At 42.6% G+C, this 27715-nt stretch overlaps 2 protein-coding genes across 4 annotated transcripts in view; one reads left to right on the top strand and one right to left on the bottom strand.

Moving 5' to 3' along the window:
- Window positions 1-4962, top strand: part of ncapd3 (non-SMC condensin II complex, subunit D3) — a 228092-nt gene extending 223130 nt beyond the window's left edge. For both annotated transcript variants that reach the window (XM_063038384.1, XM_063038385.1), the window contains exon 35: window positions 60-4962. In XM_063038384.1, the coding sequence (XP_062894454.1) occupies window positions 60-171 (112 nt within the window). In that variant the 3' untranslated portion in view covers window positions 172-4962. The remainder of the gene's footprint in view (window positions 1-59) is intronic.
- Window positions 4963-5557: 595 nt separating this feature from the next.
- The window catches only part of jam3b (junctional adhesion molecule 3b), a 157841-nt gene continuing 135683 nt past the window's right edge, over window positions 5558-27715 (bottom strand). For both annotated transcript variants that reach the window (XM_063038797.1, XM_063038798.1), the window contains 4 exons: window positions 18256-18363; window positions 7391-7409; window positions 5995-6058; window positions 5558-5771 (listed from right to left, as the gene is read on the bottom strand). In XM_063038797.1, the coding sequence (XP_062894867.1) occupies window positions 5736-5771; window positions 5995-6058; window positions 7391-7409; window positions 18256-18363 (227 nt within the window). In that variant the 3' untranslated portion in view covers window positions 5558-5735. The remainder of the gene's footprint in view (window positions 5772-5994; window positions 6059-7390; window positions 7410-18255; window positions 18364-27715) is intronic.

Raw genomic sequence — 27715 nt, 5'->3', positions numbered from 1 at the left:
TGTTTTATTTTGTTTAATTTGATCTTAAATGATTAATAATCTGTTTTCTGTTCCTTTAGGGTTCCTCACCCACGGCAGTGGAATGTGGAATCACCAGCTGCCAAGAACAGGAACCAATTCCAAGCCAGAACAAGATCTCAGAAGAAGTCTCCCCTTAGAGCTTCAAATTGAAGCAGAAATTTATAATTTGTATCTTAACATTTAGCGCTTTTAAAAGATTTTTCTTCTACCTACACTTTCTTAGACTTTAAGCAGATTTGTAATAGTATAAGATGGGTAGGTCTTCATGGGATGGGAAATGGGAAAATCTCTAGAACTGGGGGTTGTAGTTTAAGAATAAGACAGTCATTCATTTAATCCTAAAGCTGTGCTGGTCGTTAGACTAAATTAACTGTCATGTTGCTGTCTTATGGGAGAATTGGTGGCAAGTTAATGGATGGGCATGTGAGAGAATAGATTGTAAGGAGCCAGCGTAGGCTGCAGAATGATTTCCCATGATGGAAGAAATTATGAATTGATAAGCAAGGGGGTGAAATTTTACTGTGGATAGACCATATTACAGAGCTGAGTTTACAGTCACATCAGGAAAGCAGGATTTTGAGCTCTGCTAACCTGTACATAAATATTCAGCTTGGTTTCTCTCGGCAAAGTCATGCCATGACTAGTTATATTTTTAGGAAAAGGGGAAATTCCAATAAATGAAAACAAGAACCAGAATCAGAATTTATTAACTTTGAATAAAAATTACTTTAAAATCTATATGGGATCCCTGTTTAAATGACTTCTAAATGCATGTTCCTTGCCTTAAGCTATCACAGTGCAATGGTCATAATTTATTGCAGTGCAGTTTCTGAATTTATTTTGAATTTATTTTAACTATATTTACTCATTGTAATCCTAAGATTTACTGATTACTAAGATCTTCAGTGTCAGGTTTGCTCTTTGTTCTCCCACTGCTAGAACAGAATTTGAATACATTATTGATTAGCCACACAGGAAATGCTTTCTGTCCTCCCTCAGCAGTGGCCAATAAGTGATCCAAAGCGTGAGAAAGCGTAGCTCACTCAGGTTCACTGACTGAGTGCATAAGGCATCAATTTGCAGCAGTTTGGTGTTTTGGGCAGCGGTCAACCAGCCATCGGGATTGATTGGCAAGAACAAATAAAAATAAGGTAGAGGCAGGCGGAGCAGCCTTTGTTGAAGTGGACAGTGTTAGAGTGGTGATTTTGAGGCTTCACTGAGGGAAGGTAAAAAAGCTGCAGGTAGATTTTTCCCTCCAGTTTAATTATTGATTTCCTTCTTTATTAATTGCACAGTTAGAACAGTGGGGATGTCAGGCAGGATAGTTGAATGCTCCTCTTGCAGAATGTGGGGAGGCAGGGAAAAGGGGAGAAGAGGTGAGCTATGGTGATAGGAGATTCGTTGGGGGAACAGAAAGGAGGTTCTGTGGACAAGAATGAGATTCATGGATGGTATGTTGCCTCCAGGGTCTGGCACGTCTCAGATTGAGTCCTCAGCATTCTTAAGTGGGAGGGTGAGCAGCCAAAGGTCGTGGTCCATGTGGGTACCAATGACATGGGTAGGAAGAGTAACGAGGTTCCGCAAAGTGAATTAGGTGCTAAGTTAAAGGGCAGGGTCTCCAGGGCTGTGATCTCAGGATTGCTACCCATGCCACATGCTAGTGAGGCCAGAACTAGGAAGATTATACAGTTTAACGTGTGGCTAAGGAGTTGGTGTAGGAGGGAGGGGCTTCAGATTTTGGGATCATTGGTCTCTCTTCCAGGGAAGTGGGACCTGTACAGAAGAGACAGTGTTCACCTGAACTGGAGAAGGGCTAATATCCTAGCAGGAAAGACATGGATCAACACATGGAATTATGATATCGTAGTCATTACTGAGACTTGATTGCAGGAGGGGCAGGACTGGCAGTTCGATATTCTGGGGTTCTGTTGTTTTAGATGTGACAGAGCGGGAGGGATTAAAGGGGGAGAGGTGGTGTTACTAGTCATGGAGAATGTCAGACCCTGGCACCCAGCAGGCAACATACCATCCGGGAATCTCGCTCTCATCCACAGAACCTCTTTTCTGTTCACCTAACTAATAAATTCCCTATCACTACACCCTGCCTCTTTCTCCCTCTTCCCTTCTGAATGACAGAAGCAGAGTCAGTGCCAGAGACCTGACTTCTGTGACTTTCCCGTTAGGTCATTTCCACCCCCCACCGCCCCCCCCCACAACAGTCTCCAATGTTGTTGAAGGGAATAGGCACAGCGGTACACTACCCAGGCGGTTTAACCCTTTTCCCCTTCCTGAAAGTCACCCAGTTTCCTGTGTCCCTGCACTTTGGGTGTAAATATTTCTCTATCTGTTCTAGCTATCACCCTTCCTGAATGATCCATAGTTCATCCATTACCAGCTCCAACTCCTTAATGTGGTTTATTAGAAGCTGCAACTGGATGCACTTCTTGCAGATGAAGTCATCAGGGATACTGGAGGTCTCCCTGCCTTCCCTCATCCCATAAGAGGAGCATTCAGCTCTCTTGCCTGGCATCTCCACTGTTCCTAATTGAGCTGATACAAAGAAGGAAAAACAATAAACTGGGGAGAAAAAAAAAACTCAACTACAGCTTTTTTGTTTGCCTTTTCTGACTGAAGCCTCAAAGAGCTAAAGCCTAAAGAGTTTTTTGAGGAAGTTACCAAGGGGCAAAGCAATGGATGTTGTCTACATGGACTTTAGCAAGGCATTTGACAAGGTCCGACGTGGGAGGTTGTTCAAGAAGGTTAAGTTGCTCAGGATTCAAGATGAGGTTGTAAATTGGATGAGACACTAGCTTTGTGGGAGAAGCCAGAGAGTGATAGTAGAGGGTTGCCTTTCTGACTTGAGGCCTGTGACAAGTGGAGTGCCGCAGGGATCAGTGCAGGGTCCTTTGTTCCTTGTCATCTACATCAATGATCTGGATAATAATGTGGTTAACTGAATCAACACATATGCGGATGACACCAAGATTGGGGGTGTAGTGGACAGCAAGAAAGTCTATCAGAACTTGCAGCGGGATCTAGACCAGCTAGAAAAATGAGCTGAAAAGTGGCAGATGTAATTTAATGCAGACAAGTGTGAGGTGTTGCAGTTTGGTAGGACCAACCAGGGTAGGTCTTACACAGTGAACGGTAGGGCACTGACAAGTGCTGTAGCACAGGGATCTGGAAATACAGGTCCATAATTAATTGAAAGTGGCATCACAGGTTGATTAAGGGTCGTGAAGAAATCTTTTGGCACATTGGCCTTCATAAATCAATGTACTGAGTACAGAAAATGGGATGTAATGTTGAAGTTGTATAGGACGTTGGTGAGGCCTAATTTGGAGTATCGTGTGCAGTTGTGGTCACCTACCTACAGGAAAGATAGAAACAGAGAAAACCTATAGCACAATAAAACCTATACCTCTGACTATCCACAATGTAAATAAAGTTGAAAGAGTACAGAGAAAATTTACAAGGATGTTGCTGGGTCTGGAGGACCCGAGTTATGTGGGAAGATTGAATAGGTTTAGCCCTTGTGGCTAAAGGGATCAGGGGGTATGGAGAGAAGGCAGGTACAGGGTTCTGAGTTGAATGATCAGCCATGATCATACTGAATGGCGGTGCAGGCTCGAAAGGCCGAATGGCCTACTCCTGCACCTATTTTCTATGTTTCTAGGTTAGGACTTTATTCTTTGGAACGTAGAAGATCAAAGGGAGATTTGATAGAGGTATACAAAATTGAGTGGTATAGATAGGGTAAATACAAGCAGGGTTTTTCCACTGAGGTTGGGTGGAACTCCAACTTGAGGTCATGAGGTGAGGGGAAACTTCTTCACTGAGAGGGTCATGAGGGTATGAAACGAGCTGCCAGCAGAAGTGGTACATGTGAGCTTGACTTCAATGTTTAAGAGAAGGCTGTGGTCTCAGTGCAGGTTGATGGGAGTAGGCAGTTTAAAATCATTCAACATGGACTGGATGGACCAAAGAGCCTGTTTCTGTGCTGTATTTGTCTATGACTCAACTCAGAGGAAGTGAGTTTGAGGCTATTTAAGTGTCTGGAAAGTTGACAGTTCTTGACTCTATTTTTTTGCTTTATATTCTCATTCCAATTTAGAGCATTAATGAATGTTTGTTTAAAATCACATTCCTGAATGCCATTGTTGTCAACAATGATAGATGTGATGAAGAAACTTATTTACAGTGTTTTGTCAATCCATGCAGAAGAGACAATTCCAAATTTTGGACAACCAAACACAGGTTAACTTTCAAACGGAGGTTTAAGCGGAAGGATCTGCTTAGCCTATCAGCAGTTTAGGAAACAACCCTCGGGTATAATTCCAGTATTGCAGCCCCAGAGACTTCAGACTCTAGGCTGAATGGCCTCCTATTCCATAGAGAACAAAGGATTTTTGGTGGTTTTTTTAAAGCTACTTACCCTTTAATTCATTAGGTTATTAGAACACAGCAAAATAAATATCTTCATATCTCCTTAAATATCTAATCTGAGAACAAAGCTTTAGTTTGAAGTTCAGAATGAATTCTAGAAATGAAATGTTTAGCTACTTAGACAAGAGTTTCTAATGTATTAAAACCCCAATCTGCATTTCAGAGAATTACCAATGTTCAGGAATGTTTGAAATTTGGGTTTTTGGACCAATAAAATGGAAAATGACTTCATGCCAAGGAAATTTCCAGTGTATCATTGCCTTGGTACAAATGCATAAAATATCCCTCACTCAAAAACTCCAGTACCATTCAAATAAATATATTGTTTGCTGTTATTTAGTGTTTAGTAATGGAATGTTAATAAAGAGATCTGAAAGCCTATCAAGTCAATATTTCATTGATTTTCTAATGATGGGAGCTGCTGCTGTTTAAAAGGGAAATTACGAGTTTGCAAAAGACAAAATGCAAGTCTTTTAATTGTGGGAAACTATTGAAAGCATTATAGAAATAAATTCAAAATCAATATTCTAAATAAAAATCTTGATAGATAAATAAAATGTGTATGCATTGCTGAATTTGCAAAGAGAAAGATTTGCAATGTTTTATGTTAAATATTGTTTGGGATTGAAATACATGTTAATTAAATCAACAGTTTGAAGCAAACCAAACAATCGTATATAAATGAATCGAGCTAAAGATTCTTAGGACTTTCTACCCATGATTTCCTGTCTGCTCTCAACCAACTTGTTTGTAAGAAATGTAAAATGCCATTGAATTTAGATTAATTAATTCCACTCCATTCCATCTACAATGACTGCTTTCCCTAATTTTTGTAGTATTTATAAACAATATGAACTGATGTGATTCAACCGAAACGATTTCTCCACCAGCCAACCCAATTTAGTGAGCCCTTTCATCAATTGCAATGTCATTCTTGACAGTCTGTTGTCTGTGTGCACAGTACATTTTGATCTATTTAATAATTTGGCCCAAGCATCAAAACAATTTCAATCTATAACTTTCCAAACAGATAATTAAGTACTCATATAACCAGCACGAAGACTAAACGTTAAATCAATGGAAATTGGAGAATAAAACATCTTTATTTCATAGCAAAAGATTGGTTAACAGCTTTGGCAAAAAAAAAGTTTCATCTTATAAATCTCTGGTATTAAATTCCTTACAGATCTGTGGATGTGTTAGATAAACGTGTAAAGGAGCTCAAACCAATGGTGAATTTAAGAGTTTTCTCCCCTGTTCTCGCCTTCTCAGATAATAAAAGAAGATTTGTGTCGAAAATCTCCCTGCAAAGAGATAGAACAAATTGTATAGATTCAATAATGCACTTGTAAAGAAAAACCTCCACAGGCATTTACAAATTTACCAAATCTCAAATGAAATGGGGTTGCATTTAGCAATTTAACATCAGAGATACAGCTTGTTCTGTAAATCAAGATCATATAAACAAAGCATTACAAGGTTACAAATATATCCATTGCTATTGGTTATTCATTGCATTCTTCATACCTCAGCATCCAATGGACCTGATCTGACATAATCAACACTATCAGCTTTACAGGAAGCCTGGTATCTGAAACAAACACATAGTTAATGAAGCCCAAATAACTGCACCTGAATTGTGCCTGCTCAATGTTTCATTTTAATCATATATAAATTTTACATGTATCTAATATTTTTTAAATTGTTTTCAAAGATACATGAAAAGACTTTTACAAAATGACCACAGTGGCAAAAAGCTTTTAAAAGCTGAACTATTTAATATGAATGTGCAATTTTGAATTGCAAGTTAAATTAGTGAGAGAAAATAATAGTAGCTGCATTATTTGCTAATATCAGTATGTGCAGTAGACCATGGCGTGTGGGCCTTCAATTTCCCAATGCCCACCCCCACACTTTCATAAGGAATCTTGTGTTTTCAGGAAATCCAAATTAAATACAAAAACCACAGTAATACTGAGTAGGTTGGCAGCATCTTTGGAGAAAAGATTGGTTAATGTTTCAGGTCGATAATCACTGAGCAATCTGAAACACTAACCCTCCACATCTGTTGCTTGGTATTGGGAAACAGTGGGATTGATTGTTCCTGAAGGAGTGTAGCCAGAATCAAGTTCAGTATTGTGCATAGGCTGAGCTTGCAAGAGGAACAGGTGATACTTATTGCCTCAGTTCCTCTAAGTGATAATAGATAGCAGCTAATGTAGATGGACTTGAGTAAATCATTTCAAAAGATCACGGGGGAGGCTAATCTAAATAGTGAAAGGCTACAGGATTCAAATATTTGTGACAGGAGGCAAAGGGTGCTATTGGAATTGGAACTTTCCCTTTCACAGTGGCGCCTATAACCAGAGGGTGTGGATTTAAAGTACGGGTGAGGAGATGAGGAAGAGCTTTATTCATCCTGAAGGTTGTTGATCACTGTGGAATACATGGCATTGGAGGTGTGATAGGGCCAAATGTTCAGAACTTTTAAAATGAGCAAGCATTGACTATTCTGATTCCTAGAGTGGAGTGTTAAAAGAGATAACCACTTAATGGTCAGTATGGATAAAGTCTTGTTTCCATGCTATGTGACATTTCCATCTGTTCAGATGCTTCCAAACCCATGGAAATTTGACACCTTTTGTAGAACTGGTCCTACTGCTTCTAACTTGGTTGGGAACTTCCAGTTCCTATCTGAAATTGAGAAGTTGAAAAAGAGCTGGACAGTTTTGTCAAGGAGCAAGACTTACAGGACCATGGACATATATTGAACTTTGGTAGTTCATTTAAGGAGCTGGTACTTTACTTCCCACATATAATTACAATTGTTGTTCAAGTCCCATAGCTTAAACTGACTAAAAAAAAATCTCATGCAACAGGTATTCTGGATGTAAAATAGATAAGCAAGGACAAGCAAAATTACCTGTTCGCAGGCTGTTTTTCTGGGGGAAGAGAACAGTGAATAACAGAAATTACCAAAAAGTCATAGACAACAGACCACACAGAAAGGGACCTATCAAACAAACAGTAACCCTGCACCAACCTGGGTTTTCCTCTCGCATCCCCATTAACTCTGCCTCAACTCCCATGATTCTCTTACAACAGCCATTTCACCAACTAAAGTGCACTTTCTGGCAAACAAAATGGAGCATTTGATGGGGGGGCAGGGGGGGAGTGCCCACACAATTGCCAGGAGTATCTGCAAACTCTATTTTGACATTATCAGAACTGAACTTGGATAACTGGAGCTCACCAATGGTAAACATTAGAAATGACTGAAATTGTTTTGTGAGTAAATAAATGTGATGCATTTCCAATTCCTTCTAGTTTTGTTGCTGTTCTTAAAACTTACTACCAAAACTATTTTACCTCCATACAAATTGCTTTATTTTAATTGTTTACAAGTAGGAATGACAGAAAACTATGATCAACCAAAAAAGTGAGTGAGTGGCATTTATTAGAATGCCACGCTGAAGAGTAAGCTGTGTAGAAAGGCAAAAACAAAAGCATGAGAATAAAATGGCAATTAACATAATGTAAACAATAAAACTTTAGATGCTAGCAATCTGAAATAAAAACATAAGAAACAGGAGCAGGAGTAGGCCATCTAGCCCATTGAGCCTGCTCCGCCAATCATGGCTGATCTGACCATGGATTGATCTCCACCTGCCTGCCTTCTCTCCATAACCCTTAATTCCCCTACTATGCAAAAATCTATCCAACCTAGTCTTAAATATATTTACTGAGGTAGCCTCCACTGCTTCATTGGGCAGAGAATTCCACAGATTCACCACCCTCTGGGAAAAGCAGTTCCTCCTCATGTTCATCCTAAATCTGCTCCCTGAATCTTGAGGCTATGTCCCCTAGTTCTAGTCTCACCTCCCAGTGAAAACAACTTTCCTACCTCCATCTTATCCATCTCTTTCATAATTTTACCTGATTCTATAAGATCACCTCTCATTCTTCTGAATTCCAGCCAGTACAGTCCCAGGCGATTCAATCTCTCCTCATAGTCTAACCCCCTCATCTCTGGAATCAACCTGGTGAACCTCCTCCGCACCGCCTCCAAAGCCAATATCCTTCCTCAAGCAAGGAGACCAGAACTGCATTCAGTACTCCAGATACAGCTTCACCAGTACCCTGTACAGTTGCAGCTTAACCTCCCTGCTCTTGAATTCAGTCGCTCTTGCTATAAAGGCCAATGTTCCATTTGCCTTCTTGATAACCTGATACACCTGCAAACAAACCCTTTGTGATTCATGCACAAGCACCTTCTGCACAATAGCATAGAAACATAGAAACATAGAAAATAGGTGCAGGAGTAGGCCATTCGGCCCTTTGAGCCTGCACCGCCATTTATTATGATCATGGCTGATCATCCAACTCAGAACCCCGCCCCAGCCTTCCCTCCATACCCCCTGACCCCCGTAGCCACAAGGGCCATATCTAACTTCCTTTTAAACATAGCTAATGAACTGGCCTCAACAGTTTGCTGTGGCAGAGAATTCCACAGATTCACCACTCTCTGTGTGAAGAAGTTTTTCCTAACCTCGGTCCTAAAAGGCTTCCCCTCTATCCTCAAACTGTGACCCCTCGTTCTAGACCTCCCCAACATCGGGAACAATCTTCCCGCATCTAGCCTGTCCAATCCCTTTAGGATCTTATACGTTTCAATCAGATCCCCCCTCAATCTTCTAAATTCCAACGAGTACAAGCCCAGTTCATCCAGTCTTTCTTCATATGAAAGACCTGCCATCCCAGGAATCAATCTGGTGAACCTTCTTTGTACTCCCTCTATGGCAAAGATGTCTTTCCTCAGATTAGGGGACCAAAACTGCACACAATACTCCAGGTGTGGTCTCACCAAGGCCTTGTACAACTGCAGTAGTACCTCCCTGCTCCTGTACTCAAATCCTCTCGCTATAAATGCCAGCATACCGTTCGCCTTTTTCACCGCCTGCTGTACCTGCATGCCCACTTTCAATGACTGGTGTATAATGACACCCAGGTCTCATTGCACCTCCCCTTTTCCTAATCGGCCACCATTCAGATAATAATCTGTTTTCCTATTTTTGCCACCAAAGTGGATAACTTCACATTTATCCACATTAAATTGCATCTGCCATGAGTTTGCCCACTCACCCAACCTATCCAAGTCACCCTGCATCCTCTTAGCATCCTCCTCACTGCTAACACTGCCACCCAGCTTCGTGTCATCCGCAAACTTGGAAATGCTGCATTTAATTCCCTCATCCAAGTCATTAATATATATTGTAAACAACTGGGGTCCCAGCACTGAGCCTTGCGGTACCCCACTAGTCACCGCCTGCCATTCTGAAAAGGTCCCGTTTATTCCCACTCTTTGCTTCCTGTCTGCTAACCAATTCTCCACCCACACCAATACCTTACCCCCAATACCGTGTGCTTTAAGTTTGCACACTAATCTCCTGTGTGGGACCTTGTCAAAAGCCTTTTGAAAATCCAAATATACCACATCCACTGGTTCTCCCCTATCCACTCTACTAGTTACATCCTCAAAAAATTCTATGAGATTCGTCAGACATGATTTTCCTTTCACAAATCCATGCTGACTTTGTCCGATCATTTCACCGCTTTCCAAATGTGCTGTTATCACATCCTTGATAACTGACTCCAGCAGTTTCCCCACCACCGACGTTAGGCTAACCAGCCTATAATTCCCCGGTTTCTCTCTCCCTCCTTTTTTAAAAAGTGGGGTTACATTAGCCACCCTCCAATCCTCAGGAACTAGTCCAGAATCTAACGAGTTTTGAAAAATTATCACTAATGCATCCACTATTTCTTGGGCCACTTCCTTAAGCACTCTGGGATGCAGACCATCTGGCCCTGGGGATTTATCTGCCTTCAATCCCTTCAATTTACCTAACACCACTTCCCTACTAACATGTATTTCGCTCAGTTCCTCCATCTCACTGGACCCTCTGTCCCTTACTATTTCTGGAAGATTATTTATGTCCTCCTTAGTGAAGACAGAACCAAAGTAATTATTCAATTGGTCTGCCATGTCCTTGCTCCCCATAATCAATTCACCTGTTTCTGTTTGCAGGGGACCTACATTTGTCTTTATCAGTCTTTTCCTTTTTACATATCTATAAAAGCTTTTACAGTCCGTTTTTATGTTCTCTGCCAGTTTTCTCTCATAATCTTTTTTCCCCTTCCTAATTAAGCCCTTTGTCCTCCTCTGCTGAACTCTGAATTTCTCCCAGTCCTCAGGTGAGCCACTTTCTCTGGCTAATTTGTATGCTACTTCTTTGGAATTGATACTATCCCTAATTTCTCTTGTCAGCCACGGGTGCACTACCTTCCTTGATCTATTCTTTTGCCAAACTGGGATGAACAATTGTTGTAGTTCATCCATGCAACCTTTAAATGCCTGCCATTGCATATCCACCGTCAATCCTTGAAGTGTCATTTGCCAGTCTATCTTAGCTAATTCACGTCTCATACCTTCAAAGTTACCCCTCTTTAAGTTCAGAACCTTTGTTTCTGAATTAACTACGTCACTCTCCATGTTAATGAAGAATTCCACCATATTATGGTCACTCTTACCCAAGGGGCCTCTCACGACAAGATCGCTAATTAACCCTTCCTCATTGCTCAAAACCCAGTCCAGAATAGCCTGCTCTCTAGTCGGTTCCTCGACATGTTGGTTCAAAAAACCATCCCGCATACATTCCAAGAAATCCTCTTCCTCAGCACCTTTACCAATTTGGTTCACCCAGTCTACATGTAGATTGAAGTCACCCATTATAACTGCTGTTCCTTTATTGCACACATTTCTAATTTCCTGTTTAATACCATCTCCGACCTCACTGCTACTGTTAGGTGGCCTGTACACAACTCCCACCAGCGTCTTCTGCCCCTTAGTGTTACGCAGCTCTACCCATATCGATTCCACATCTTCCCGGCTTATGTCCTTGCTTTCTATTGCGTTAATCTCTTTTTTAACCAGCAACGCCACCCCACCTCCCCTTCCTTCATGTCTATCCCTCCTGAATATTGAATATCCCTGAACGTTGAGCTCCCATCCCTGGTCACCCTGGAGCCATGTCTCTGTGATCCCAACTATATCATAATCTTTAATAACAATCTGCACTTTCAATTCATCCACCTTATTACGAATGCTCCTTGCATTGACACATAAAGCCTTCAGGCGCTCTTTTACAACTCTCTTAGCCCTTTTTAATGCTTGCCCTGGATTTGTCGGCCTGCCACTTTTATTTTTCCCCTTTGTACTTTTTGCTTCTACGCTCACTTTACACCCCTGCTGCAATCTTTTACAATTTATTTAAATAATCTGTTCTTTCGTTTTCAAAGTGTATGACCTCACATTTACCAACATTGTACACCATGTACGAGACTCTTGCCACCTCACTTAACCTATCTATATCTCTGCACAATTTGCTTTTCCACTCAATTTAGAGTCATCAACAAACTTAGATACACTACCCTCGTTCCCCTCTTCCAGATCATTAATGTATATCGTCAAAGTGCTAAAATACTAAGTCAGGAATCATCTGTGGAGAGAGATAAGATAACATTTCAAATCAATTCCATTGAAGGAGCATTATTCTGAAGAATGAACTCTCTTCCTCCTACTGTAGATGACCTGTTGCATATTACCAGCATTTTCAGTTATATTGATATAAAAAGTTCTCAGAATTCTTTCCTAGGCTTGTTAATAGTAAACATGTATTCTATTATGGGACCAATTAAAGAGACCAATGATGTGACTGGTATATTAATTGAATGCTTTTTGGTTGTCTTTACTGAGGATAATAATGTTGCCAATGTCCCAGTAAGATCAGGGTGACTGGCTGCTGTGCTTAAAGTTGGCAAGTGTCCACTAGATAAGTTCTCAGTTGCGGAGATGAAATGAAGTGCGGGGGGTGGGGTGCAGAACTGGCAGCTCAATATCCCAGGGTTCCGTTGTTTTAATGTGACAGAGCAGGAGGGATTAAAGGAAGAGAGGGACATTACTAATCAGGGAAAATGTCAAGGCAGTACTCCGTCAGGCCAGGTGGGAGAACTGAGAAATAAGAAAGGTATGACCACATTAAAGGGTCTGTATTACAGAGCACCCAACAGTACTGGGGATATAGAGGAACAGACTTGTAGAGAGATGGCAGACTATTGCAAGAAACAAAGTTGTTATAGTAGGTGATTTTAACTTTCCACATGTTGACTGGGACTCCTATACTGTAAAAGGACTAGATGGGGTAGAGTTTGTCAAATGTTTTCAGAAAAGTTTCCTTCATCAGCACGTCGAAGTCTCAACGAAAGAGTTGCTGTTCTGCTATTGGCTACTGGATCTGCTATTAATGAATGAGACAGGGCAGGTGACAGAAGTTTGTGTAGGGGAACACTTTGCATTCAGTGGCTACAATGCCATTAGTCTCAAAGTCCACGGGTTGAAATTCTAAATTGGAGAAATGCTAATTTTGATGGTATTAGAAAGGATCTGGCAAGTGTAGGTTGGGACAGGCTGTTTTCTGGCAAAAGTGTACTTGGTAAGTGGGTGGTCTTCAGCAGTGAAATTTTGAGAGTACGAAGCTTGTTTGTGCCTGTCAGAATAAAAGATAAAGATACCAGGTAACAGGTTGAGGAAACCTTGGTTAACAAGAGATATTGAGGCCCTGGTTAACAGAAAGGAGGTGCAGAGCAGGTATAGGCAAGGAGGAGGAAATGGGTTGCTTATGGGGAAAGGGAAATGCAAGAGAACACTTAACAAGGAAATCAGGAGGGCTAAAAGAAGGCATGAGGTTGCCCTAATGGATTCTACAGTTATGTTAAGAGCAAAAGGATTGCAAGGGACAAAATTGGTCCTCTGGAAGGTCAGAATGGTAATCTATGTGTGGAGCCAAAAGAGATGGGGGAGATCTTAAATGTATTTTTTGCATCTGTATTCACTCAGGAGACAGATACAGGGTCTATAGCAATGAGGCAAAGCAGCATCAACTTCATAGACCCTGTACAGATTACGGAGGAGGAGGTGTTTGCTGTCCTGAGGCAAATCAGGGTGGATAAATACTCAGGGCCTGACAAGGTGTTCTCTTGGACCCTGTGGGAGGCAAGTGCAGAAATTGCTGGGGCCCTAGCAAAGATATTTAAGTCATCCTTAGGGACAGGTGAAGTACCAGAGAATTGGAAGATGGCCAATGTTGTTCCACCGTTCAAGAAAAACTCTAAAAATAAACCAGGGTGTAATAAGCTGGTGAGCCTGACGTCAGTCGTGGGAAAGTTATTGGAAGGTATTCTGACGGACTGGATATACAAGTATCTGGATAGATATGGACTGATTAAGGATAGTCAGCATGGCTTCGTGCTTGGTAGGTCATGTGTAACCAGTATAGAGTTTTTTGAGGAAGTTACTAGGAAAGTTGATGAAGGCTAGGCAGTGGAGGGCTGTGGTCCCAATGCAGGTCGATGGGAAGTGCTAGGTTAAATGGTTCGACACGGACTAGATGCATTGAAGGGCCTGTTTCTCTACTGTACTGTTCTATGACTAAGTTTACCATAATTTCCCAAACCTTCCTCAATTAAAAGGAGATGCCTGCGTCTGGTTCTTATGCTCCCATATTCTTCAGTTAACAATGCAGAATCTACAATGTTTTAAGGAAGGGAAATAGTGTCTTATAAATTTATTTGAGCTCTGAGGATGCAACTAGCAAGGTAGATAAAACAAATGGATATGAAAGGGACAAGCTGAAACAGAAAGCTTGCAGGTTCATGTGGTTAAAGGTAGCTTTACTATGGATTGATTGGTTAAAAGATAAAACAAAGGTTTGAGTAACGAGATCTGATGAGTTGGTGAACTAATTTGCAGGATGCCTTGAATTGGTATCATGATCAGTTCATGTTGATGTTATAAAATGAGGGGAGGGCTGTAGCCCATCTCATCTGGGTGTCTACCAGAGCAACTCACCAGGCTCTGCCACCACATCAACTTCCTCTGTAACCTTGCAAAATTTTTTCTATCACATAGTTATCCAGTTCCCTTGAGGGACATTGCCTCAAGATTCAGGGGAGAAGATTTAGGACAGAGATGAGGAGGAACTGCTTTTCCCAGAGAGTGGTGAATCTGTGGAATTCTCTGCCCAATGAAGCAGTGGAGGCTTCTTCACTAAATATATTTCAGACAAAGTTGGATAGATTTTTGCATAGTAGGGGAATTAAGGGTTATGGGAAAAAGGCAGGTAGATGGAGCTGAGTTTACGGACAGATCAGCCTTGATCTTATTGAATGGCGGGGCAGGCTCGATGGGCCAGATGGCCTACTCCTGCTCCTATTTCTTATGTTCTTGTGTTTCCTTGAAGGCCACCATGGGAACCTGTCTTTACCGTGTCTGCAGGCAGTATTTTCTACATTCCAATCACATGCTGTCAAAAGACTTCAAGTCACTCTTAATTCTCTTCCCCATTAGTTTGTAGCTGTGAGCACAAACCCTCCACCTACTGTCCCACTCCATCCATTTTCCTCATTTTATATAACTATTCCTCTTCTCAGACTTCACTAAGGAAAACAGTCTCAGTCTCTCTAATCCTTGTAACAGTAGTCCTTCATTTCAGGAACAATCCTGTAAATCTAGTCCAGACCCTCACTTATACTTTGAATTGAATTGAATTGACTTTATTACTTACATCCTTCATATACATGAGGAGTAAAAATCTTTACGTTACATCTCCGTCTAAATGTGCAATTTATAGTAATTTATAATAAATAGTATGTATAACAGGCTAGTCAATATAACATAGAAATACAATTGTGTTAGCATGAATTAATCAGTCTGATGGCCTGGTGGAAGAAGCTGTCCCGGAGCCTGCTGGTCCTGGCTCTTATGCTGTGGTAACGTTTCCCAGATGGTAGCAGCTGGAACAGTTTGTGGTTGGGGTGACTCAGGTCCCCAATGATCCTACGGTCCCTTTTTACTCACCTGTCTTTGTAAATGTCCTGAATCGTGGGAAGTTCACAACTACAGATGCACTGGGCTGTCCGCACCACTCTCTGCAGAGTCCTGTGATTGATGGAAGTACAGTTCCCATACCAGGCAGTGATGCAGCCAGTCAGGATGCTCTCAATTGTGACCTTGTAGAAAGTTCTTAGGATTTGGGGGCCCAAACCAAACTTCCTCAACCATCTGAGGTGAAAAAGGCACTGTTCCCATCCTTCCCAGATTTGAACACAATACTCTAGTTGAAGCCAGATCACTGTTTAAAAAATTGAAACACTACTTTCCTGCCATGCTTCTACTAATAAAACCCAAAATAATTTATACCTTATTATCTATTTTCCCAACTTACTCAGCCATTTTCATTGCTTTCTGGTCACCTCACTATAGGAAGGATGTGGAAGCTTTAGAGAGGGTGCAGAGGAGACTTACCAGGATGCTGCCTGGATTAGAGACGTGTCCTATGTGGAAAGACTGCGCAAGCTCGGGCTTTTCTCTTTAGAGTGAAGGATGAGAGGTGACTTGATAGAGGTGTACAAACTGGTCAGAGGCATCATTTGGGTGGTTAGCCAGAGACTTTTTCCCAGGGCAGTAATGGCTAATATGAGGGGCGTAATTTTAAGGTGATTGAGGTAGGATTTTTACACAGAGTGTTAACAGAAGCGGTTGAGCAGAGAGTACTGCAGCACAACTTATCTCATGCCCCATGCTGCACAGAACATCGCATATCATTTGTGAAAGAAGGCTCCAAGTCAAAGGTGTACAGTGCAGGCTCACGATCAAGCATACTTTCTTCAGCCAATGACTGGTGTGTCAAGGCTGACCTGGATGGGAAAAGCAGTTTCCTGGAGCAAATAGCTTTCACCACATTGCGTCCAGATATAATCGTATGGTCTGACACCAATAGAGAAGTGGTTATTGGTGAACTCACAGTCCCCTGGGAAGACAACATTGACGAAGCCCATGAGCACAAGGTAACCAAGTATGCAGAATTAAGATCAGAGTGCAGAGACAGAGGGTGGAAGGTCTCATGCTATCCATTCGAAGTAGGCTGCCGTGGGTATATTGTGTTCACTTTCCAGAAGTGGCTGCATGACCTTGGCTTCACTAGAAGAGAGATCAAGTCAACCAGCAGGGCTGTAGCTGAGGCAGCAGAGAAAGGATCAGCATGGGTGTGGACCAAGTATGTCCAGTGGGGCAGATAGTCAGACAGTGTATACTTATCTTGCAAACCCTTCAGTAGTTGCATAGACACCTGAAGAGCAGACTATCTGTTGGATGGAAGTGAGCAACAACTCTGATAGAGGCAGATGCCAAGTTTTTAAGCTCACCAGTGGGAGGTGGTGCTTTAGCACTGCTGGCCCACCACCTCGAGGGAGTCTTGATCATAAGCGGGCCGAAACTCCTGAAGACAGATGGCAGATCAACTGATGATCCCACTGGTGATAGCACAGGACAGTTAACATCTTAGTCCACATGTATTTTTAACTCTAAGAGCATGGAACACTCTACCTAGGGTTGTGGTAGAAGCAGATGAATTAGGGGCATTTAAGAGACTCTTAGACAGGTGCATGGATGATTGAAAAATGGAGGGCCGTGTGGGAGGGAAGAGTTAGTTTGATCTTGGAGTAGGTTAAACTGTCGGCACAACATTGTGGGCCAAAGGGCCTGTACCACGCTGCATTGTTCTATGTTCTATATACAGTTTCCCCAGCTCCCCTTTTAAAATAATATCCTTTTTCCTATCTCATCTCTCCTCTTAAAACTAAAATACATGACCTCAGTGTTCATGAAAATTCATTGGCCCTACATCTGCTCATTCTACCAGCTTATTTATTATCTCTCCTTATTCTTTTAAGGAGGCCGTTCTCAAGATATGGAGTTGGCCATAGACTAAGGTAAAGAGGAATTTCGCTTAAAGGTATATAAACCATTGGGAATCTCTTCCTCTGACACCTCTGGATGTTGAATCATTCAGTATATTCAAACTGAGACAGAAATAGTTTTGCACTTGAGAGAAATTGAAAATCAGGCAAAAAGAATAGGAAGTCAAACTTCATTGAGTCACATACAGCCCTTCAGTACATGCTGACCAAGATTCCCATCTGAACAAGTCCCATTTGCCAACATTCACCCCTTCTGCCTCAAAGCCTTTCCTATCCATGGACCTGTATATTTTAAACATTGTTATTGTACGGTGCTGTGCAAAAATCTTAGACACATATATAAGCTTTAGACTTTTGCACAGTACTGTAGTAATTTTATGTATTGCACTGTACTGCAGCCACAAATAAAAACAAATTGCATGACATATGTGAGTGATGATAAACCTGATTCTGAGAGTGGGAAGGGGGCAGAGAGGGGGGAATTGTGGTTGGGAAAAGGGGAGGGAGTGGGAAGCACCAGAGAGACATTCTGTAATGATCAATAAACCAATTGTTTGGAATCAAATGACCTTGCCTGGTGTCTCAGGGCTGGGTGTGTCCACACCTGCACCGGCACTCTTCCTCTGCCACTTGTCCCACACCCCTCCCGCAGCACTCCGGCCTTGCCATTGCCAACATCCTTTGCTCCTGCCAGATTTACACCCTGTTCTCCACTCCACATTGACAAATACAGTACTGCGCAAAAGCCTTAGGCACCCAGCTATACATATAGGCAAAGACTCCACAAGTGAAGACTTAAAGCTCAATGGTTACACCCGCTCCCAAAAGCAGCATAGACACTTTTCTCGTCTGAACTTGAATTTGCTTCAAAAGGCAGTTATTCTCGTAAAATAAGAGGTGAAGCTGTTGTCTTACTTGTAAAGTATCCACGTTTATATGCAAGCCTGATGACTATGCTTATGATCAGTAGAACAAGAACCACAATGAGAATGCCACCAATGATCGCAGCAATATTAATGTCATCTGCAGAATAAAAGAAAGAAATTATTCATACTTAACCAGTTTATGATTTTTATTTCAAAGATGGTTAAAATGCAATACTTATGCAATTATTATATTTTATAGCACTTTTTGATTAAAATTATACAGTACTTCACGAAGTATATCAAGATAAGAGAACTCAGAGGAGGTTCAGTCCAGTGATCAGGGTTCACTTCTCACCACTGTCTGTAGGGAGTTTATACATTCTCCCTGCGACTACATGGGTTTCTTCCAGGTGCTCTGCTTTCTTTTCACAGTCCAAAAGCATACAGCTTAGGGTTAATAAGTTATGTGCATGCTATATTCGCACTAGAAGCATGGCAACACTTGCATGCTGCCCCCAGCACATACTCTGTCTGTGTTGGTCATTAACGCAAACAAAGCATTTCACTACAGGCTTTGATGTTTCAATGTACATGTGAGAAAGTAAATCTTTATCTTTCTTTAAAGTAGAGGTTCCCAACCTTTTTTATGCCATGGAGCCTTACCATTAGCCAAGGGGTTCATGGACCCCAGGTTGGGAACCCCTGCCTTAAAGCGATGAAGGATCATTAACATCCATTGCATGTGAATTTTACCCTTGCCTCGAGATTCCGCTTTGTAACCTAACAGCATACTTGCATATGTAGTGTAAACCTGAGGGAAATAGTAATACTGCAGAACAAATCTAAACCAGTTCATTACCACCCAATCTAGTCTCAAGAAAGTAATCAAATCACAAACAAGAGAAAATCTGCAGATGTTGGAAATCCGAGCAACACACACAAAATGCAGGAGGAACTCAGCAGGCCAGGCAGCATCTATGGAAAAGAGTACAGTTGATGTTTCGGTCTGAAAGTGATGGAAGGCACCTTTGATAGCACTACCAAGCAGTATGTAGTTATTACCAACCTACTCACCACTGCCTGACCTTGTTCCAAAGAAACAAACAGCAGGTGACATTGCCCTAATATCAGGGCCACACCTGACCAAGAATGGCATCAAGGCCTCCTCATCAAAGTCAAAATAAATGTATTATCAAAGTACATTTATGTTACTATATACTACCTTGAGACTGCAGACATTTGCAGGAAAATAAAGAAATAAATAAACTTTTCTCGGAATTCCAGCCGGGTACAAGCATTAATTTTAACCAATGTTTCACTGACAAACTATTCCAGGATTGAATAGCTTGTCATATGAAGAGCATTGTTGGCTCTGGGCCCGTATTCACTGGAATTCAGAAGAATGAGGGGTGACCTCATTGAGGCCTATTGAATGGTGCAAAGCCATAAGACCATAGGAGCAGAATTAGGCCATTCACCCCATCAAGTCTGTTCCGCCATTCCATCATGGCTGATTCCAGATCCCAATCAACCCCATACACCTGTCTTCTCGCCATATCCTTTGATGTTCTGACCGATTAGGAAACTATCAACTTCCGCCTTAAATATACCCACAGCCCTGGTCTCCACCACGGACTATGGCAGAGCATTCCACAGATGTATTACTCTGGCTAAAAAAAAAATTCCTCCTTATCTCTGTTCTAAAACATTGCCCCTCAATTTTGTGGCTGTGCCCTATAGTTCTGGACACCCCCACCATAGGAAACATTCTCTCCACATCCTTTCAACATTCAGTTGGTATCAATGAGATCCCCCAGCATTCTTCTATATTCCAGTGAGTACAGGCCCAAAGCTGCCAAACGTTCCTCATATGTTAACCCCTTCACTCCTGGAATCATCTTCGTGAACTTCCTCTGGACTCTCTCCAATGACAACACATCCTTTCCGAGATATGGGGCGCAAAACTGTTGACAATACTCCAATTGTGGCCTGAATGGCGTCTTATAAAGCCTCAGCATCATCTACTCTCCTGGAAATAAATGCCAACGTTGAATTTGCCTTCTTTACCACAGATTCAACCTGTAAATTAACCTTTTGGGAGTCTTGCACGAGGACTCCTAAGTCCCTCTGCGCCTCTGATGTTTGAATGTTCTCCCATTTAGATAATAGTCTGCACTATTGTTCCTTTTACCAAAATGCGTTATCATACATTTCCCAACACTGTATTCCATCTACCATACTTTCCAAACCACTGAGGTTAGGCTAACTGGCCTATAATTTCCTTTCCTTTGCATTCCCCCCTTCTCTGGCACACTGCTAGTGTCTTCCACAGTGAAGATAGATGCAAAGTTCCCAATAAGTTCATCTGCTAATTCTTTGTTCCCCATTACTACCTCACCAGCATCATTTTCCAGTGGTCCAATAATAACTTTCGCCTTCCTTTTACTCTTCCTATATCTGAAAAAATTTTGGTATCCTGCTTTATTTTATTGGCTAATCTGCCCTCATGTTTTGTCTTTTCCCTTTTTATAGCTTCTTTAGTTGCCTTTTGTTGAATTTTAAAAACTTCCCAATCATCCCAACTTCCCACTCACTTGCAAGCTTCTATGCCCTTTCCTAGTCTTTTATGCAGTCCTTAACTTCCTTTGTCAGTCACTGTTGCCTACTCCTGCCATTTGAGAACTTCTTCCTCTGTGGGACACATCTATCCTGCGTCTTGTGAATTATTCCCAGAAATTTCGGCCATCTCTGCTCTACTGTCATCCCTGCCAGTATCCCCCCTCCAATCCACCTGGGCAAGCTCCTCTTTCATGCCTCCGTAATCCCCTTTATTCCATTATAATAATGATACAAATGACTTATGCTTCTCCCTCTCAAATTGCAGTATGAATTCAATCATATTATGATCACTGTCTCCTAAGAGTTCCTTTACATTCAGCTCCTTAATAAAGTCTGGGTTATTACACAACACCCAATCTAAGATAGCCTTTCCCCGAGCATGCCCAAGCACAAGCTGCTCTAAAAAGCCATCTCATAGGCATTCAACAAATTCCCTCTCTTTCAATCCAACACCAACACGATTTTCCCAATTCCCTTGCATATTGAAGTCCTCCATTACAATTGTGACATTACTCTTATTACATGCCTTTTCCAGCTCCCTTTGCAATCTCAACCCCACATTTTGGCTACTATTTGGAGGCCTATATATGATTTCCATAATTTTTTTGTACCTTTGCAATTTCTTAACTCCACCCACAAAGATTCAACATTCTCTGACCCTATGTTACCTCTTTCTAAAGATGCAATTCCATCTTTTACCAACAGAGCCACACCACTGCCTATACCTTCCTGCCTGTCCTTTTGATACAAAGTAGATCCTTTGATGTTAAGCTCTCAGCTATGGCTTTCTTTCAGCCACGTCTCAGTGATGCCCACAATGTCATACTGACCAATCTCTTAATGCACCATGGGTTCATTCACCTTATTCCGAATGCTACGTGAATTTAAATACAGCACCTTCAGTCCTGCCTACTTTGCCCTTTTGAATTTTGCCTCTGTAGTACAATTTAACTCTTTGCTCTGTCTGCGTTTGTACCTTCCTTACATTCATGTTACACTCATCATCTACTTGTAAACCTGTTGGCTCATCCTTAGCTCCATCATACTGGTTCCCATCCCGTTGCCATATTAGCTTAAACCACTCCCAGCAGCTCTAGTAAATCTGTCCCAAGAATACTGGTCTCCCTTGGACTCAAATACAACCTGACCCTTTTGTGCGGGCCCCACCCACCCCAGAAGAGGTCCCAATGATCCAGAAATCTGAATCCCTGACCCCTGATCCAATTCTTCAGCCACACATTTATCTGCCACCTCATTCTATTCCTATCCTCACTGTCGCGTGGCACAGGCAGCAATCCTGAGATTACTACCCCTGAGGTCCTGCTTCTCAGCTTCTTTTCCAACTCCCTGTATTCTTTTTTCAGGATGTCCTCCCTTTTTCTACCTGTGTTTGTGGATGCATCCAGAAACATCGCCGACCCTGGCACCTGGGAGGCAAAATACCATCCGTGTTTCTTTTTCATGCCCAAAGATCGCCTATCTGTCTCCCAACTATAGAATCCCCGATTACTGCTGCCACTCTCTTCAGTTCCCTATCTTTCCGAGCCACAGGACCAGACTCTGCCAGAGGCACGGCTACTGTCGCACCTCCCAGGTAGGATGTACCCCCCCCAACAGTACTCAAAATGGAGTACTTATTATTGAGGGGGATGGACACAGGGGCACTCTCCACTATCTGATGTTCTTCCTTCCCTCTCCTGACAGTCACCCATTTATCTGTCTCCCTGTAGCCTTGGGGTGACTACCTCCCTGTAGCTTCTGTCTATCACTGCTCACTGTCAAAGGTCATCGAGCTGCAGCTCCAGTTCCCTAACACGGTCTCTAGGGAGCTGCATTTCGATGTACCTGATGCAGATGTGGCCACTGGGGAGGCTGGAAGTCTCCTGGAAATCCCACATCTGACACCCAGAACAGAACCCTGGCTCTGTAGACATACCCCCTATTCACCATAGAGTTGAATAAGAAATATGGAATAAACTTACCTGACCTCCACCTGTTCTCACCAAAGCCACGTTGAGCCAAAGCCTTACTACTCTGACTCAAGACTACTCCGGTGACGACCGCTCCACTAGGCTGTACCTCTCTTTTATAGAGACTGGGTTCTTTAAAAGCTCTTTGTTGGACCTGCACGGGAACGCTCCTGTTGTGACTGCACAGTATGCCAATCGACGACTCTCGTTGAAAAACTTGCTGCTTTATCAAGCTCTTTGGTGGGCCTGCATGGGAAATCACACACTTCCCAACACTATATTCCATCTGCCACTTACTTGCCCATTCTTCCAATTTGTCAGTCCTGCTGCAATCACATTGCTTCCTCAGCACTACCTACCCCTCCACCTATCTTCATATCATCTGCAAACTTTGCCACAAAGCCATCAATTCCATTATCCAAATCATTGACAAACAATGTGAAAAGTAGCGGTCCCAATACTGACCCCTGTGGAACACCACTAGTCACTGGCAGCCAACCAGAAAAGACCCTTTATTCCCACTCACTGCCTCCTGCCTGTCAGCCATTCCTCTATCCAGTATCTTTCCTGTAATGCCATAGGATGTTAATCTTGTTAAGCAGCCTCGTGTATGGCACCTTATCAAGTGCCTTCTGAAAATACAAGTAAATGACATTTATGGTCTCTTCTTTGCCCACCCTGCTTGTTACTACCTCAAAGAACTCTAACAGATTTGTCAGGCAAGATTTCCCTTTACAGAAACCATGCTGCCTTTGACTTATTTTATCATTAGTCTCCAAGTACCCCAAACCCTCATCCTTAATAATGGACTCCAACACTTTCCCACCCACTGAAGTTAGGCTAAATGGCCAATAATTTTCTTTCTTTTGCCTTCCTCCCTTCTTAAAGAGTGGAGTGATATTTCCAATCTTCCAGTCCTCCAGGTCTGTGCCAGAATCAAGCGATTCTTGAAAGATCATCACCAATGCATCCATTATCTCTTCGGCAACCTCTCTTAGGGCTCTGGGATGTAGTCCATTTGGTCCAGGTGACTTATCCATCTTAAGAACTTTCAGTTTTCCTAGAACTTTTTCCTTTGTAATAGCAATGGCACTCACTCCTGCTCCCTGGTACTCACAGACCTCTGGCACACTGCTAGTGTCTTCCACAGTGAAGACTGATGCAAAGTACAAAGTACTTATTAAGTTCATTCGCCATTTCTTTATCCCCCATTACTACCTCACCAGCATCATTTTTTCCAGTGGCCCAACATCAACTCTCACCTTCCTCTTACTCTTTATATAACTGAAAAAACTTTCAGTATCCTGCTTTATATTATTGGCTAGTTTGCCCTCATAGTTCATCTTTTCCCTTCTGATAGCTTTTTTAGTTGCCTTTTGGTGGATTTTAAAAGCTTCCCAAACATCCAACTTCCCACTCACTTTTGCTACCTTATATGCCTTTTCCTTGGGTTTCATGTAGTCCTCAACTTCCCTTGTCAGCTACAGTTGCCTACCCCTGCCATTTGAGAACTACCTCTGTGGGACATAGCTATCCTGCAGCTTGTGAAGTATTCCCAGAAACTTCTGCCACCTCTGCTCTTTTGTCATCCCCGCCAGTATCCCTCTCCAATCCACCTGGGCAAGCTCCTCTCTCATGCCTCTGTAATTCCCCTTATTCCATTGCAATACTGACACATAGCTGATGCTTCTCCCTCTCAAATTGCAGTATGAATTCAATCATATGATCACTGTCTCCTAAGCTCCCTAATAAAATCTGGGTTATTACACAACACCCAATATAAGATAGCCTTTACCCGAGCAGCTCAAGTTGCTCTAGAATGCCATCTCATAGGCATTCAACAAATTCCCTCTCTTGTGATCTGACACCAATCTGATTTTCCCAATCCCCTTGCATATTGAAGACCCCCATTACAATTGTGACATTACCCTTATCACATGACCTTTCCAACTCCTATATATGATTCCCATGTTTTTTTATACTCTTGCAGTTTCTCAACTTCACCCACAAAAATTCAACATTCTCTAACCCTATGTCACCTCTTTCTAAAGATGTAATTCCATCTCTTATCACCAGAGCCGCACCACCGTCCATGATTTCCTGCTTATCCTTTTGATACAAAGTATATCCTTTGATATTAAGCTCCCAACTATGACGTTCTGTCAGCTACAACTCGTATTTCCTCCAATGTCACACTGACCAGTCTCTAATTACGCCACTTTCATCCACCTTATTCCGAATGCTATACACATTTAAATACAGCACCTTCAGTCCTGCATTCTTCACCCTTATGAATTTTGCCTCTGTGGTACAATCGAACTCTCTGCTCTGTCTGCATTTGTACCCAATCGTTAGCTTGTCCCTCCTTACATTCATGTTACACCCGTCATCTATTTGTAAACCTGCTGGCTCATCCTCAGCTCTATCATACTGGTTCCCATCCCCCTGTCATGTTAGTTTAAACCACTCCCAACAGCTCTAGCAAACCTGCCCGCAAGGATATTGGTCCCTCTCAGATTCAAGTGCAACCCATCCCTTTTGTACAGGTCACACCTGCCCCAGAAGAGGTCCCAATGATCCAGAAATCTGAATCCCTGCCCTCCGCTCCAATTCTTCAGCCACACATTTATCCTCCACCTCATTCTATTCCTATCCTCACTGTCGCATGGCACAGGCAGAATTCTGAGATTACTACCCCTGAGGTCCTGCTTCTTAGCTTCTTTCCTAACTCTCTATATTCTTTTTTCAGGACCTCCTCCCTTTTTCTATCTATGTCATTGGTACCAATATGTATCATGACTTCTGGCTGCTTACCCTCCCTTTTCAGGATATTGTGGATGTGTACAGAAACATCACAGACCCTGGTACCTGGGAGGCAAACTACCATCCATGTTTCTTTATTGCGTTCACAGAATCGCCTATCTGTCCCCATAACTACAGAGTCTCCTATTACTGCTGTCATCTTCTTCAGTTCCCTACCCTCAGAATAGAGGGGCACTGAGTCTGACCCTGTGGTGCAGAAGGGTGGGACGGAGAAGAGGAGAGCTGTCGTCATTGGAGACTCTATAGTCAGGGGAGCAGACAGGAGATTTTGTGGACGTGAGGACACCCACATGGTTTGTTGCCTCCCAGGTGCCAGGGTCCGGGATGTCTCTGACCGGGTGCACGACATCCTGGTACGAGAGGAAAAGCAACCAGAAGTCATGATATATGTTGGTACCAACGACATAGGCAGGAAGAGGGACAATGATGGTAAGAATTGGAGGAGATGGCAGTTGAATGCGTGGCTGAGGAGTTGGTGCAGGGAGCAGGGTTTTAGATTTTTGGATCATTGGGATCTCTCCTGGGGAAGGTGGGACCTGTACAGATTGGATGGGTTGCACCTGAACTCGAGGGGGAGCAATATCCTTGCAGGTAGGTTTGCTAGCATGGTTCGGGAGGGTTTAAACTAATTTGCGAGGGGGATGGGACCCGGAGCAATAGAGCAGTGAAAGAAGTGCATGGAGTAAAGCCAGATCTAACATACAGAGAGGCTTTGAGGAAAGAGATGCAGAATAAATGGTGTAAAGACAGTAAGGTAGAAGGGCTGAAATGTGTGTACCTCAATGCAAGAAGCATCAGGAACAAAGGTGATGAACTGAGAGCTTGGATACATACATGGAATTATGATGTAGTGGCCATTACAGAGACTTGGCTGGCACCAGGGCAGGAGTGGATTCTCAATATTCCTGGATTTCAGTGCTTTAAAAGGGATAGAGAGGGAGGAAAAGGGGAGGAGGGGTGGCATTGCTGGTCAGGGATACTATTACAGCTACAGAAAGGGTGTGTAATGTAGCAAGATCCTCTTTTGAGTCAATATGGGTGGAAGTCAGGAACAGGAAAGGAGCAGTTACTCTATTGGGGGTATTCTATAGGCCCCCTGGTAGCAGCAGAGATACCGAGGAGCAGATTGGGAGGCAGATTTTGGAAAGGTGCAAAAATAACAGGGTTGTTATCATGGGTGACTTTAACTTCCCTAATATTGATTGGCACCTGATTAGTTCCAAGGGTTCAGATGGGGCAGAGTTTGTTAAGTGTGTCCAGGACGGATTCCTGTCACAGTATGTGGACAGGCCGACTAGGGGGAATGCCATACTAGATCGAGTACTAGGTAATGAACCGGGTCAGGTCACAGATCTCTCAGTGGGTGAACATCTGGGGGACAGTGACCACTGCTCCCTGGCCTTTAGCATTATCATGGAAAAGGATAGAATGAGAGAGGACAGGAAAATTTTTAATTGGGGAAGGGCAAATTATGAGGCTATAAGACTAGAACTTGCAGGTGTGAATTGGGATGATGTTTTTGCAGGGAAATGTACTATAGACATGTGGTCGATGTTTAGAGATCTCTTGCAGGATGTTAGGGATAAATTTGTCCCGGTAAGGAAGATAAAGAATGGTAGGATGAAGGAACAGTGGGTGACAAGTGAGGTGGAGAATCTAGTCAGGTGGAAGAAGGCAGCATACATGAGGTTTAGGAAGCAAGGATCAGATGGGTCTATTGAGGAATATAGGGTAGCAAGAAAGGAGCTTAAGAAGGGGCTGAGAAGAGCAAGAAGGGGGCATGAGAAGGCCTTGGCGAGTAGGGTAAAGGAAAACCCCAAGGCATTCTTCAATTATGTGAAGAAAAAAAGGATGACAGGAGTGAAGGTAGGACCGATTAGAGATAAAGGTGGGAAGATGTGCCTGGAGGCTGTGGAAGTGAGTGAGGTCCTCAATGAATACTTCTCTTCGGTATTCACCAATGAGAGGGAACTTGATGACGGTGAGGACAATATGAATGAGGTTGATTTTCTGGAGCATGCTGATATTAAGGGAGAGGAGGTGTTGGAGTTGTTAAAATACATTAGGACGGATAAGTCCCCCGGGGCCTGACGGAAT

The sequence above is a fragment of the Mobula hypostoma genome, chromosome X2, assembly GCF_963921235.1.
Source record: "Mobula hypostoma chromosome X2, sMobHyp1.1, whole genome shotgun sequence".
In the NCBI taxonomy this organism is placed as follows: domain Eukaryota; kingdom Metazoa; phylum Chordata; class Chondrichthyes; order Myliobatiformes; family Myliobatidae; genus Mobula; species Mobula hypostoma.
Note: the sequence above shows the minus strand (reverse complement) of the source record. Positions and strands in the feature narration are given on the sequence as shown.